General features: G+C 39.9%; 1 protein-coding gene across 4 annotated transcripts in view; it reads left to right on the plus strand.

Annotated features, from left to right (window-relative positions):
- Positions 1 to 15,376, plus strand: part of LOC125644821 (sodium channel protein type 2 subunit alpha) — a 128,706-nt gene that overhangs the window by 25,040 nt on the left and 88,290 nt on the right. For 3 of the 4 annotated variants that reach the window (XM_075117908.1, XM_075117905.1, XM_075117906.1), the window contains exons 2-4: positions 5,119 to 5,437; positions 8,640 to 8,757; positions 14,124 to 14,214. In XM_075117908.1, coding sequence (XP_074974009.1) covers positions 5,171 to 5,437; positions 8,640 to 8,757; positions 14,124 to 14,214 — 476 coding nt within the window. In that variant the 5' untranslated portion in view covers positions 5,119 to 5,170. Of the gene's footprint in view, positions 1 to 3,464; positions 3,580 to 5,118; positions 5,438 to 8,639; positions 8,758 to 14,123; positions 14,215 to 15,376 lie in introns of those variants that run through there. The other variant, XM_075117907.1, reaches the window with a different exon arrangement.

Below are 15,376 nucleotides of genomic sequence, written 5' to 3' on the forward strand. Positions count from 1 at the left end.
CAACTACAATACCCACCTGCAGAAGTAAAGAAACAGATTGATAGAGCCAGAAGAGTTCCCAGAAGTTACCTACTACAGGACAGGCCTAACAAAGAAAATAACAGAACGCCATTAGCGGTCACCTTCAGCCCCCAACTAAAACCCCTCCAACGCATTATTAAGGATCTACAACCTATCCTAAAGGATGACCCAACACTCTCACAAGTCTTGGGAGACAGGCCAGTCCTTGCCTACAGACAGCCCCGCAACCTGAAGCAAATACTCACCAACAACCACATACCACACAACAGAACCACTAACCCAGGAACTTATCCTTGCAACAAAGCCCGTTGCCAATTGTGCCCACATATCTATTCAGGGGACACCATCACAGGGCCTAATAACATCAGCCACACTATCAGAGGCTCGTTCACCTGCACATCCACCAATGTGATATATGCCATCATGTGCCAGCAATGCCCCTCTGCCATGTACATTGGTCAAACTGGACAGTCTCTACGTAAAAGAATAAATGGACACAAATCAGATGTCAAGAATTATAACATTCATAAACCAGTCGGAGAACACTTCAATCTCTCTGGTCACGCAATCACAGACATGAAGGTCGCTATCTTAAAACAAAAAAACTTCAAATCCAGACTCCAGCGAGAAACTGCTGAATTGGAATTCATTTGCAAATTGGATACTATTAATTTAGGCTTAAATAGAGACTGGGAGTGGCTAAGTCATTATGCAAGGTAGCCTGTTTCTTCTTGTTTTTTCCTACCCCCCCCCCAGATGTTCTGGTTTAACTTGGATTTAAACTTGGAGAGTGGTCAGTTTAGATGAGCTATTACCAGCAGGAGAGTGAGTTTGTGTGTGTATGGGGGTGGGGGGGATGTGAGAAAACCTGGATCTATGCAGGAAATAGCCCGACTTGATTATGTAAAGAGTTGTCACTTTGGATGGGCTAGCACCAGCAGGAGAATGAATTTGTGTGGGGGGGTGGAGGGTGAGAAAACCTGGATTTGTGCTGGAAATGGCCCACCTGTTGATCACTTTAGATAAGCTATTACCAGCAGGACAGTGGGGTGGGAGGAGGTATTGTTTCATATTCTCTGTGTGTATATAAAGTCTGCTGCAGTTTCCACGGTATACATCTGATGAAGTGAGCTGTAGCTCACGAAAGCTCATGCTCAAATAAATTGGTTAGTCTCTAAGGTGCCACAAGAACTCCTTTTCTTTTTGCGAATACAGACTAACACGGCTGTTCCTCTGAAACCTACCAACTTTTTTATGCAACTTTTGCAAATTAACTACTAATATAACATCCACACTTTTTAAAGTCTATTATCCAATCAGATTGTTTACGGTCATCTTCTTTCTAGTATTGCAAATGTATTTTTTTCATCTTGCTTGCTATTTCTGTGTCCTTTTACTTGTCTCTCACTATTTTCTTCTTCTGTGTGTCGCTTGGTCCCTTTTTTCTTATATCTTCATTGTGTAAATATCACTTCTTTCTGTACATGTGTGTTGTTTTGTTCTTCAGGATACAGGATGGCCTTTGCAGAGGGAGAATAGCATTCCTGCTTAGTTTTGTGGTGCTTATTATCTTACATTACAATAATGATGGAATCAGACTTCTTACCCGAACTGTGTGGATTAGGCAAGCTTTTGAGGTATTTGGGTTATTTGAGCTTTTATGCATACATATACATATCTATGTATTGTATGTATATAATCCACATGACATTAGACGCTATAGTAGAAATCTCATGACTTAAAGTATTTAATGTGTGATGTCTTTGAATTAAGCATATTAACTGTATTTATGGATAGTTACTATTTGAGTTGTACATTTGCATGGTTTAAATTATGTATTTAAAGAACAATTAAAGGTGTATTGGTGGGAAATTGTAGTCTAAAGCAAAGTGAAATAATCAAGACAGATACATTGTTATTTGTTGAGACCTAGAACACACAGGGCTGCTGCTGGGGGAATACTTAAAGCAATTGTCTTAAGCTTGGGGTGGTATGCCTCTACCACACCTGCACATCAACCCTTGCCTAGCTAGAGAGCTTCCCTCGTTCTGAGCACTGCTGTGCTGAACAATGACACAGCCTTGACCCCTTTGGGATTTTATTTTGTTACCTAATACTCTGATGATGAGATTGCACACAGTGCATGAGTTACTGCAGTGGCTCCCCTTGGGCTCTGGACCACAGTAAAAAATCACACAGCTATTTTTCTTCCACTCCTCCTCCTGAAACTCTGGACACCTTTCTCTCCTTTTCTCCCTACTACCTGAGTAAATGGCTCTTGCTAGAGCCTCTGTACCCTTTCCCCCAGAGTGGCATCTCTTCTGAATCTGGGGCTCTGTCTCATAATCCTCCTCCCCTAAAGCTGCAGCGTGGCTTCATGCTTCCCTCCCTCCTGACTCCGTCTGTCAAGGCCACAGGAGTGGGCTTTTCCTGTGCCTCATGGTTTTCTTACTCCTCCCTTCTCCATTCCAGCCTCAAATTGCAGTGGTCCACTGTTCTTTGGGCTCCTCTTCACAACCCAAGAGAAAAGTGGTAGCTGCTGGATAATGAAATGGATATGGAGTGAAAGAACAAATGAATGAGTGCTTGAGAGAGAATGGATAAGGGTAAGTATGGGTGTAAAAAGTGAGTGATAGAACATAGTGGTGAAGAGATAAGGAAAGGATAGCTAGCCAGGTGAGTAAATGAAAAAAATAAATAAAAACAAAAATAGTTAAGAATAGAAAATCCAGAGAAAGCAGGAGAGAGAAAAGGAAAAGGAAATAAGGTAGCATTTGGAGTGGGGCCCAAAGGGGATTACTCAGTGGGCTGCCTCGGGGTCGAATTTCTGAGGTTCCTGCTTCTGCATCTTGCACTGTAAATCCTGGCTGCATACCTGCACATAGATTCAGTGCAGTACTGAGCTCCCATACCTGCCACCCTCTACCCGCAATTTGCACCCAACGGCTACATTTCTCTGCTGCTTGTATTGAAAAGACATCAAATATATCTAATTCATTAGAAAAATTATGTATCCCTTACTTTCAATTAATCTAGACTACCATAGGTCTCAAGAACTGCCGTAGTTGCAGCCAGCCTGGGCAACACCCGTTTCTCTATCCCTCCTCTCTTTTGATCAGTGTAATTTTCGCACTTTTAATATCTGTGACCTCAGCATCAACAGGTGTTGCATGAGTTTAGAGAGTCATGGAAACTGGAAAGATTCTGTAAAAGCCAGAGTTTCAATCCAAAAGCCTCAGGTTAAGCAAGTAATTGAGTATCAAAAGTTTCTAGTTGAATTCTGCAGTTGGTTTCTTACAGAAATGTCTTGTGATCTTACAGAAATGTCTTGTGATCATATATGAATGCCATCTAATGGTTGTAACAATTACAGCAGCTAGTAGTCTCTTGCACAGGAAATGCCAGTTTTTACTTCAATAACCAGGATCCTTTAGCAGGAAGTTAGGTGTGGTCTGTTGAAGGAGAATTAAAAAGAAAAAAGAAAAAGGCATGATGGAATTTTAGCTGCATTCTTCATGATGTCGTTCCAAATCCACACAGGTGCAAGGTTCTATACTGGTAATGCATTTTTAAATTGTAACCTAGTGTTTAGAGAGGATTCTGTCTTTTTCTATCATTAACAATAAAATCTGTAAGGATTCTGCAGTAGGACCACTTTCATTTTCATAATTAACCCTTCTGCTGCCACCAAACTATACATGTGTTCCAACAGCAATTTTCTCCAAAACATCCATGGCAGGATGCACCAGGTGAATTTGACTGCAGTAGAAGAGCATGTTTCACAGATGTACCTGCAGAAGTTGCAGCATGGCTGTGTGTGTGTTTTGGAGGAGATGGGTATGAGTATGGTGAGGACGGAAGAATGGAGAATTAGACATGGTGTTAGCTTCTATTCAGATAGCTCTGAAAACATGAAGTTGCTGCAGCTGTGGTGGAGTCGGAAAAGTCTATGTGTACTTAGTAGGGAAATGAAAAAACAGATTGTGCAGGAAAATTCAGGTTGTCACATCATTTTAAGTTGATAATTGCTTTTCTGGTATATCATCTGGCACTGAAGCTGTTAATCTTGATTTACATTTGCAGTTTTATTACATGGATAATATAATTTCCCCATTCAGATAAAAAATCTTGGGAAAATTATCAAATGCACAGATTACATTCATTATTTCAGATCATAGTATCTCTGCATTGGAAATATTTTCCATTTGTCATTTTCGGCAGAAGTATAAGGTGGCTTTAAAAGAAGATGGTTCTGCTCTCAGTTCTGAAGATTACGCAAAATATACACAATTTAAAGATAGCAACAGATAATAAAGGGTCTAAGAATGTTTCGTAGCGAAGACCAATTTGGATTTAACACAGAAATTCTTTCAGCACATGATATGTTACCAGAAAGGGGATTTGCGTTCAGGTACTTAAGCCTGGTTCCTTGCTCCCTAATCTGTGAAGCCAACATGCTTGTCCCTGAAAAGAGGGAGCACCTCACACTCTATCAAGCATCCTTCTGGCTGATGCTTTCAGTGTCAATGATGGGATTCTGAGGAAGCCACACCTCCTCACAGAGGGAGGGTTGGTCTGACATAAGACCTTTCATGGTGGTAGTGTTAAAAGGGCAATTGTGCTGGATGCTCCCACCACCCGACACCACATAATAAACACTCTTTTAACTGTTAATTTATTTCAGTGAGTGTGCGGGAAAACATCCTTTTGTACTACCCAGTAACTATCTCATTCATTAGAATGGTCACAACATTTTTCGGGGAGAAAGAAAAGAAACAATTTTTCTATTTACTTTTAAAATTAGTTTATACACTCTCTATAGCTGCCAATTCATCACTTTTCATAAGCAATAAATTAATTTTAAACTACAATTTTAAAGGTTTGTTATTTTTCCAGACATCTAAAAGAGACCAAATGAAAAGTTAAATGCCCTATCTTGAAAGAAAAACGAATGAATGGATCAATTTCACAACACCTCATTCTCATATAAGTATCCTATTTAATAAATTGCCCTACAGACAGTGATACGAAGGTATATCAATTTAAATTGCTTGTGTGGTGGTAGTCTAATATTTTTCTGTGTTTTTATATTTTTAGCACTTTTTTATGTGAGAGGCTAAACGGTAATTAAGAGGTGCAGGATGAAAAGATGGCACAATCAGTGCTGGTACCACCAGGACCTGACAGCTTCCACTATTTCACGAGAGAGTCACTTGCAGCTATCGAACAACGTATTGCTGAAGAAAAAGCTAAGAAGTCTAAACAAGAACGTAAAGATGACGATGATGAAAATGGACCAAAACCAAACAGTGACCTGGAGGCAGGAAAGACACTGCCATTTATTTACGGCGACATACCTCCAGGAATGGTGTCTGAGCCCTTGGAGGATCTGGACCCATATTATATCAATAAAAAAGTGAGTGTTTCTTAAGACTGCAGTTAAGATGTTTCTGTTAGAGATTAAGAGTATTAAAATGATATAGACCCTCTGCAGGACTCCCTTTTTTCCACTACTTTGGGCCCAACCCAGATGTAGTGCTCCAATGGTTGACTTCTTTGGCACTGCATCCAGTAAAACATGTTTACAGGATCAGGCCCCTGGTTTATTCTGGCATTTCACTCGTATTGTATCTGTATGTGAAATTGTCATTTAAGGATGTCAGTGTTTTCATTATGAAACCCACTGAAAAGCTGCCTTGAATGGCCCTCTTGCTTGTTTTCTTCACTATTATGTGGAAAACTTAGGTGTTATTCCTGATCCATTCTCTCATTGCTTTGGGTTGTCGGGGCAAGGCGTTAGGCAGAGATAGTATACCAGTGTGCTCCTAATGCATTCCTCCTCACCCTGTAATCTACAGAGACATTGTATCTTCTTCCTAGATAGTTTGGGTGAAGGACTGTTAGTCTTTGAAGCATGTTCCTTATCCAGAATAAGGTTGCTGTAATAGAGGGCTCAAAGGAGAGCTTGCAGTCAAAGAGGTAGGGAAATATGGGAAGAGGTAGGGCTCCTTGCTGGAGTATTCATAACATAAAAAACTTCTTATTATACTCTTTAAAAATATGTTATTGAAATAGAAATATAGAAAGGTAAAATTTTTGCGTAATCCTGTAATATGTCCCATCGGAGCCAGGCAGAGAAATACAGAAATACGAGGCCCTGTTTCCTCTGATGTCCCAGATCTTCAGGTTTCGGGCCGTGCACTGTACATACTCCAACAACAGAAAAACCCGCTCCATCATAGGATAAGCCAGAGTAAACTCTGCTAGCTGAAATTCATGGAATTTTCTGTCTTCAGGATTTTTTGCTGTATATGGAAATATATTCCCCTTGAGAATTAACTAGTACTCTCTAAAAACAAAAACAAAAAACCAATCACTATTAAGAGTCATACATTAACTGAGCAAACCAAGGAACTATATCAATCCCCATTAGCCATTTTCAGTTCTAAAACCATAGCAATATAATGATGAGATGAGCTTAAGACAGATAGAAAGAAGCCTTAAGAAGAAATATGTGTCTTTATTTGCTCAGTGTTGTGTTCTGAAAGTTCACATGTTGACAAACACTTCATGCTGTGGCTAAACTGAGAGTTATATCTGAAAATGAAGTTGTTTGATTTAGGATCATATTCTGCTTGCCTTACTCCAGTAACTAGTCCCGTTGAAGTCTGGGAGTAAGGCAAGCAGGATTTGGCGCCAGCTGCTAGGTTTTTTCCCCCCTCAGTTCTCCACTAAAAATGATGTAGGACTCACCGTTCGAGATCTGAAACTTATCTTCAAGATCATTATGCTTTAGACATCAGAAAAGTAATTATTGCTATTAATACTGAAAATGGGATAGCTGCCTCTTTCTAATTGCTAAAACAGTTTCACAATTGGCCATGGGATAGTGATGTTGCAGACCAGGTTATTTTTCTGAACTATGGTGGTTTAAATGCTTTACAAGTTTATGCATTATGATCAGAATTTTTTGTAAATTTTCACTGATTTTCCTTGAGTTTTGTACATTTAGGTCAGGCTCCATTTTCCTTTCATAAATGTGTGTCAGCAAGCTTGCATCACACAAATGATGGCTTCAATAAGAATTTGTCTGAGTAAGGGCAGTAGAAAGTTTGTGAGGAGCTCAGGATTTCAGCCAGAATTTCCTGAAATAAAGGGATGAAGTCCCAAGGGAAACAAGGAGAGAAGGGGTCAAAAATGTGGTGAAAAGCAAATGAAATTCCAAGTGTACTGAGGACCAAAATAAAGCCTCATTAAGGACTAAAATATGGTTCTGGGAGTCAGCAGAGGGCTGGGGGTGAGAATCAGTGTGTGGTTTAAAAGTTGTAGCCTTCATTCTGGTGGAGGGAAGTACTATGCCTCCAGGGATACAGCAGCAGCACTTACTATACCTGTACATAAAGCATAGCATGCCCTCCTCAAGTGCTGCCCTCCCATCCTAGCTGATGCAGTGGGGCCACTGGCGATACTACTGGTTTATGTCCCTTTCGACATGTCCAGTGCTGCCTGCAGTGCAAAGAAGTCTCTGTTACAGTCAAGGAGCACAGATATTCACAGTATGGCTTTCTCCTCCATCGGGAGGAAAGCAGCTCAAGCCTCTCCCACCTCTGAGCTTGCCTGAGCAGAGACCGTCTTAGTTTGGCCCCATATGTATGTGGAATATAAATGTTTCAGAGACTTAGGTGTATAAGGTGCGTTGAATAAAAGGTTGAGCCTTCTTGGCTTCTCTGGTTTTAAGAAAATATTTTCATTCAAAGCTGTTCCATTTATAAATGCCATTTTAACACAATCAAAATATATAACCTATTACTGAAGCTGTGGGCAGAGGGTAGGAATTGAAATACAAATCTTCACTGAATTCTGTGTGCTAATTAGGTAGCACAGATAAGCTTTTAAATCGTTAAAAATGAAAGGTAGAGGTATTCATGGCCAAAAAAGCCTCATGATAAATATAAAAAAGAATAAAAAATTTTAGTTCTACTTTTTTTGTGAAAAAAATTAACTTTGTGCATGAGAGGAAAATCTGAATATGCCATATCATGTCCATACAGTGCGTGGTTTTTAAAAACCTGAGGCCTCTTTTTCAAGGGCACTGAGTATCTTCCATTCCATTTATTTTGATGGGAGATAAGGTTTACAAAACACCTTTGAAAAATCAGGCCATCATTGTTTATCACTCCACCCCACCATTTCCTTATATGGATGACACCATACTGCAGATACCTGTTGTAGGGAATTCTGAAGTTTTAATGAATGTATAAAAATTATGTTTAGCATATCTTAATATGCATTATAAGATAGGCACCAGTACACAAATATCAAATGGTGTGTACACTTAGAGAACATTTTGTCCTCTGTCAAATAAGACATAGAATATTTGTATTTTCTAAATAATGCTGTTGAAATGTTTTCATACTATTCTACTTGTAGAAATTCAGTTGGAGGCTGTCTTGCATGTTAGGTGAACTAGACATGAAGTCATTGAGTCTGCAGAGGTGTAAATGAGAGCAGAATTCAGCTAATTGTAAAAAACGATGAAGCACAAGTGATGCTCAGTATGAGAGTCCACACTGTACATATTTTCTAAATATAGTTTTTCATTTTGTTTTCTTTTTCAGACTTTTATAGTATTGAATAGAGGGAAGGCAATCTTCCGATTCAGTGCCACCTCTGCTGTGTACATGTTAACTCCCTTCAATCCTCTTAGAAAAATAGCTATTAAAATTTTGGTACATTCATATCCTTTTTCAAGTGGTTGGTTCAAAATATTAGTGAACAAAATGCTGCTTTTATTTTAGTATTTAAATCATCAGCTGGTAGGCCATCCCAGGACAGGTATGATCCACAATGCTCTTTCCATCCTCTTTCTTTCTCTCTTCTCTCTACCTCCCCTTTTTCTCGTTTCTGCTGCTGTTCTGGTGAGATCAGAAGCCAGAATCCTCTCCCTCTTCTTTTCTCCTTACCACACTTTCCTTATGTTTTCTCCTTCCATCTCCTGTATTACCCACTTATTTTACTTGCCCATTCCCCTCTCCAGTAATTTTTTTCACATGCTCCAGGTATGTTGCTTAAAATGCTTTACAATTCTTCAGTAACACTTTGCATTAAAAAAATATATAATCTTGGATCCCCAGTTTTAGCTTGCATGAACTGCTGCAGAAAATATTTCTCTACCCCTTTTCATTTTCTGATTCAGATCACAACTGTAGTAGAGTAGGTTAATAGGGTTCCTTGAAATTCTGAGTTTTATTATAAATTATCAGTCCTATATGTATTTTTATCATTATTTTGCTTCTTATAACCATTGCCATTTTATGTACTTGTATTTCTGGAGGTACTTTAATTTTAATCTTCAAGTAGCTCATGAGCATTCTGACTGGTGCACAGAGAAGCTCAAAAACTGAATGGTAGTAACCCGACATATGACTCTGTCTCTCTTCTACGATAGATATAAATCATATGAATCTAGGAGTAACTATGGATCTGATCCTGCAAACACTACCTTGAGTAGTGAGTGCCTTGACATCAGTGGCTCTACTCAGAGTAGTAAGCAAAGTGCTCAGTGTGTTTGAAAGATTGAACCTTATAGTGTTAAACTTGAGTCCTTCTATATCAGATGTTCTCAAACTGTGCTCTGTGAACCACCAGTGGTCCGCGAGCTCCATTCAGGTGGTCCGTGGATAGTTCCCTCTAAAGTGTGCACCTGGGCAGCTGCACACAAGAGAACGAAGGGCCACCCACCTAATTAGTGGAGCCACACAGGCGTGCCTCCACTAATTAGGTGCCTGGACCCTGGAGAAGACGCATATGTAAGGTGAGGTGGTGGCCTTATGGGGATAGAGGGTAGGTGATAGGGGGCAGTGGGCCGCGAAGAGGGGGTGGAGGGAATTTGGGACATGCACAGCTGTGGCGGCCAGAGAAATAGGCAACTTTCTCCAGCTCCAGGGCTGTGGCTGCCGGGGAGAAATGGCCTTCCTTCCCAGCTTCAGCTCTGTGACTGCTGTGGCAGCAGAGAGACCCCCCTTCTTCCCAGCCCCAGCTTGGGGGCTGCTGTGATGGGGGAGAGTTGGAGAGACCCCCCCTCCTTCCCAGCCCGAGCTCGGGGGCTGCTGCAGTGGGGGAGAGAGGGTACATCCATCGCATTAGAAAGGTAAGACTACTGATATTAAAATGAGTTGTGTGCTTTTATTTGTAGAACAAAAAAATGTTAATTATTATAAAGTTTTTTTATATAGCACTTTTATCCAAAGCACTTTACAATAGTTAGCTAACAGTACAAACAACATTTGGAAAGGTCATTAAGTGGTCCACCGAGACACTCAGCAATTTTCAAGTGCTCCGCGAAAAAAAAAGTTTGAGAACTACTGCTCTATATCATCAGAGCCCTGAAGTGTGTGCATAGTGTTACTCCCATTGTTTCTCAGAGTTGTGTTCTATATATATGGAGATGCTCACATGATTTTAAAAGGACATTCTTTAATTAAAGCTAACTTGCAATTGGCATAACAAACCCAGTAACTTCAATAACTTTAATGTGTTCAATGCCCCATGTCAATTATTTTTAAATTACTGTAAGATCCCTCAATGTCTAGTTTTTGTACTCCCATTCCAGGTTGCAAGGTAACTAAATACGGTGCTGGTAATATCACGCCTTTCAACCCAGTATGGAATTCTCTTGGATCATGGAGCTGATCTTGGTGTGGGTAGTTGGGATCACACAGTATGAAAAAATGGGGTGGACACGTGTCTTACAGTGCGGGAAAGACATGTTCCTGTTATTTCTCCATTCTGCTCTGATGGTGAGACACTTCTCAGAAGCAACAATACAGTAGGGGCATGAAACTTTTAGGAGGCATTTCTATAAAAACCATTTGTAAGCCCTGTGCAATATATCAATGTATAAAATTCTTAAAATACATGATTTTAGATTAGTTGAAAAACTCCTCAGAGTTGCTTCCCCTTGTCTTCTGCTCCTTTCAGATTTGAATTTCTGTGGTATCATAGCAAACAGTATTCTGAGAAGAAGGGATCTTTCAAATATTGCAAATTAGCAGAAAGATTTGGAAGGGGTGCTATGTGCTGCCGTGGCATGATGGTTCGGAGGGCAGAGATATTAAATATTGCAAGAAGAAAGTACACTAGAGATTGTGATTTTTGTAGTTGCTATTCTATTCTATTCTATTCTATTCTATTCTTTATTTTGTTATTTTTATTGAAAAGCCTTGTAAAACCTTTAATATAGGGGGAAAACTTTAAAATAAAGGTACTTACTGACCTCTTCACACACTCTTCAGTCTCCGTGTTTTAAACAGATTTCCCTAGTGGTTGTGATCTTACCAGCGGATTGCATACTAAGACATCACACAGAACGGAAGCCAACATTATATATTATTTGTAGGAAAGTGAAACTATAGACTAGTTACCTAAATGCAACATGTCCTCCTTATCCTAATGGTTTGATGCAGTCATGTGCATGTTTGTAATAACTCTTTCAAGGTTTGCTTTAAAACAATATACCATGCACACTGCTCCTCTGTACCCTTGGATATTTATATTTTTACAGTTTTCTGTTGCTAAGCAAACCACAGACAAGGGCATTATTATGCATTTTATTTCTACATTTACAATTTGATTTTAAGGAAAGTGGGTGGAATGATGGGCTCAATGACATCAGAATTATAGTTGGAGTTATAACACTGTGAGAAAACCTGGATTTGTGCTGGAAATGGCCCACCTTGATTATCATACACATTTTAAAGAGAGTGTTCACTTTGGATGGGCTATTACCAGCAGGAGAGTGAGTTTGTGTGTGGGGAGGGGCGGAGGGTGAGAAAACCTGGATTTGTGCTGGAAACGGCCCAACTTGATGATCACTTTAGATAAGCTATTACCAGCAGGACAGTGGGGTGGGAGGAGGTATTGTTTCATGGTCTCTGTGTATATAATGTCTTCTGCAGTTTCCACAGTATGCATCTGATGAAGTGAGCTGTAGCTCACAAAAGCTCATGCTCAAATAAATTGGTTAGTCTCTAAGGTGCCACAAGTACTCCTTTTCTTTTTGCGAATACAGACTAACACGGCTGTTACTCTGAAACTGTCAGGATAGAACTTCTGTCGTTCTCATCATTAAATAGTTATGTGATAGCAACATAGCTGAGATTCTTTTGTGGCTGCTTGGTAAGTGGAATTTTAGCTAAATGAATTTTAAAAGTTAATTATTTTGCAAAAAACTTCAATTCTCATACTGAGATTAATGTTTTAACTCAATGCTCTAAGACAAAGTGGTTTTGCATGAATGGGTTAATAGCCATTATTATTTTATGATGATTAGATAAGAGGAACTGATTGTACCCTTAGTATCCATGCACAGAATGGAAATCTCATGCAGAACATGTGGTGGTCAGTTGCCTCTGGGACAGCATTGCTCATCTTTCTCTAAACTCAGCAGAAGGCTCTCTGTGAGTCTGGCAATTTGTTGGTGGGGGGAGAGGGATTGGGGCCTGGAGGAGAGTGCACGAGGCTTGTGACTTGGCAGAGCTTCTCTCCAGCTTGCAAGTATTCACTGTCACACCCAGTCTCCTTTAAGTAGGTATATCGTCTATACAAAATCAAACAAACAAACAAAACCACTCCCTGAGCTCAGCCTTCGTTGTAGGGTTCCACAGCTTTCCCTCCCAGGGGCCTTTGGTAACCCTGCTTCTTCCAGCTTCCCAGTCCTGGCCAGCTTCCTTCTTAGCCAGTCCTTATTCAGCCAGCTCTGTTACTCTTCTGCAACAGCAGCTCCAAGGCTTCCCGGACACCTGGCCCCTTGCTCCCAGGACCCCACCACAGGAGTTGGTTCTGCTCCTAGCCCTAGACACAGCCTATCCCACCCATCTCTCTCCTTCTTCTTGTCCTCCAACAGTATTTTGTTGCTCCAGGTATAGCCCTGTCCCCTTCAATTGGCCTGAGTTGCCCACCTGTTCTCGCACAGGCTAGCTCGGCCTGGTCTATTCACAGGGACCAGCTATCCTGTGACAGGGCTGGAGTAGAGAAGGAGGGGTAATTTAGAAGCTAGAACTTAAGCTTCTGCCTTGGAAGAAGGAAATGTATTGTTGGAAACCTCACTTCTTATCAAAAGATTGCAGAGGAAACTCCATGAGGGGAACATCATAGTGTTTGCTGTGCCTTATGCTGGTATTCCTGAGCAGGAGTACCCTCTGCACCTATGTTTTTAGTAATAGGCCACAAGCTAAAGCAGTTCTCAAAGTCTCTAAAATACAAATGTTCTTAACATTTTGTAGGTTTTGGTGCCACCGTGTGGTCATTTTATATATCATATGTCTGTATGTTTTTCATTTTGGTGTACTTTAATGTTTATTGGACAATGGTGGGTTTTATCTCTCCTGATAGTGAATGGGTTAAATCCAGAGCAACTCCATCAAAGTTAATGTAGTGATTTTGGATTTGCTTCAGTGTTTACTCTGGATCAGAATTAGTGAGAACAGAATTTGGTCCAAAATCTTTTAAACATTATAATCAAAGCCAAATATAGCACAAGCCTGTGTCAATCAGGCTTCCCCCTGAAGTATGGGACAAATTTCTCTGTGTTCTCTTCCAATGTCTTATAGGCCTGCATTGCAACATATGTAATATTCAGGCCCTGAACAGGGACAGCAAAATGTGCCAAATTATGTTGTGGTTTTGTGAAGCATAGCAATATTGGGAAGAAACTATAAATTTAGCTGTTTGACACTAATGAGCTAAATCAGATTTGTGTATGTATCTTCAGACTTGAAAGATTGTTGCATTATCCCATTGCACTACAGTCCACCCCTTCTCAAGTCACTCTTTTTTATTAAAAAATCATCTATCATCTCTTTCTAAAACTTCAATTTTCTTTATGTCAGACTTTTTTATTTCAATGGCTGATTATTCTCTTTTAACTGTAAAGCAACAACTAAGAAAATTCTGAGATATTTAGGGCTTTTGCCTTGAGCATCAACAGAGTAGTGAAGGGATTAATAGCTCCTGATAATGAAAATTTGCTTAAATGTTGATCTTCATGTGATACTCTTTTTATGATGAGATTTTTCTGATGTATGTTCCTTGACTATAATCTACATTGTTCAGCATGCTTATTATGTGCACTATTTTGACCAACTGTGTATTTATGACTATGAGTAACCCTCCGGAATGGACAAAGAATGTAGAGTAAGTTAAATGCATTTTCTTTAAATATATTCAAAAAATGTGATATGAGCTTCTGTAAGTGATCTTATGTTGTTTAAGATAATATGAATTGACAACAACTAGTCTGTGACATTGTTGCTTGTTTCCTCTATCTCTTGTGACTCTTAACTCAAGACCATAAATGACCTCCCTTCTAACAGGTCATTCGTAACTTCCATTCTTTATTGTCCCATGTCTACATGGGAGCAGAAAGCTGCTTGTAGGGCCAAACAAGATCTGCATATCAATCTTTTTATACACAGATTTCTCATTAATTTCAGTGGAGTTATGTATATGTAATGATGGCAGGAATTAGACCCTTCTCTGCATATCGTGGGTTATCAATATTTTTCATTGTGTGATAAACATTTCAATAGAGAGTTCATCTCATGACCACCATGCCTCCTGTTCACAATTGGGCAGACCTCCCTTCCATGGACAAACAACATCCCTGTGTAGGGTGACGAGATGTCCCGATTTTATAGGGACAGTTCCGATATTTGGGGTTTTGTCTTATTAGGTGCCTATTACCTCCACCCCACCTCCCTGTCCTGATTTTTCACACTTGCTGTCTGGTCACCCTATCCATGTGATAACTAAGGCATTTGAGTATATGAAAAAATAATAGTAGGAGAGTACTTCATGGATTTATAGTTCTTTTCATTTGATTTAACAGCTGGAAAATAGGAGGAGGCAATCCAGCACTTTGTGAACAACCAGCTCTCCACAGATCACCAGCAGGTGCTCTGTGGATGACTGGTACTGTGTACACCACAGTTTGGGAACTACTGCTCTCCATGCTGCTTCTGGGTTTTGAAGAACATTAGCTAGATTGTTCTGTTTGTTAAAGGAAAATCTCGCATAGTCCTCAAATGCTGAATGACCACACTGTTGTATTACTTTTTTGAATGATATCCACCTGCTTAGTTAAATCCTGGTATTACTGAAATCAATGACAAAATTCCCATCAACTCCAATAGGCCAGGTTTTCTTTCATGGTGTTTTAACATGTAGTAACTAGAGGTAGGCATGGAAGCAGACTCTACTTTAATTCCTACAAACTCCAAGCAGGACCGATGCTACCAAGGGTTCTCACAGAATCTTCAGGGATAGAGGGCGAGTCACAGTGCATGAACTTCACCCA

This window comes from Caretta caretta, chromosome 11 (genome assembly GCF_965140235.1).
Source record: "Caretta caretta isolate rCarCar2 chromosome 11, rCarCar1.hap1, whole genome shotgun sequence".
NCBI classification, from domain to species: Eukaryota; Metazoa; Chordata; order Testudines; family Cheloniidae; genus Caretta; species Caretta caretta.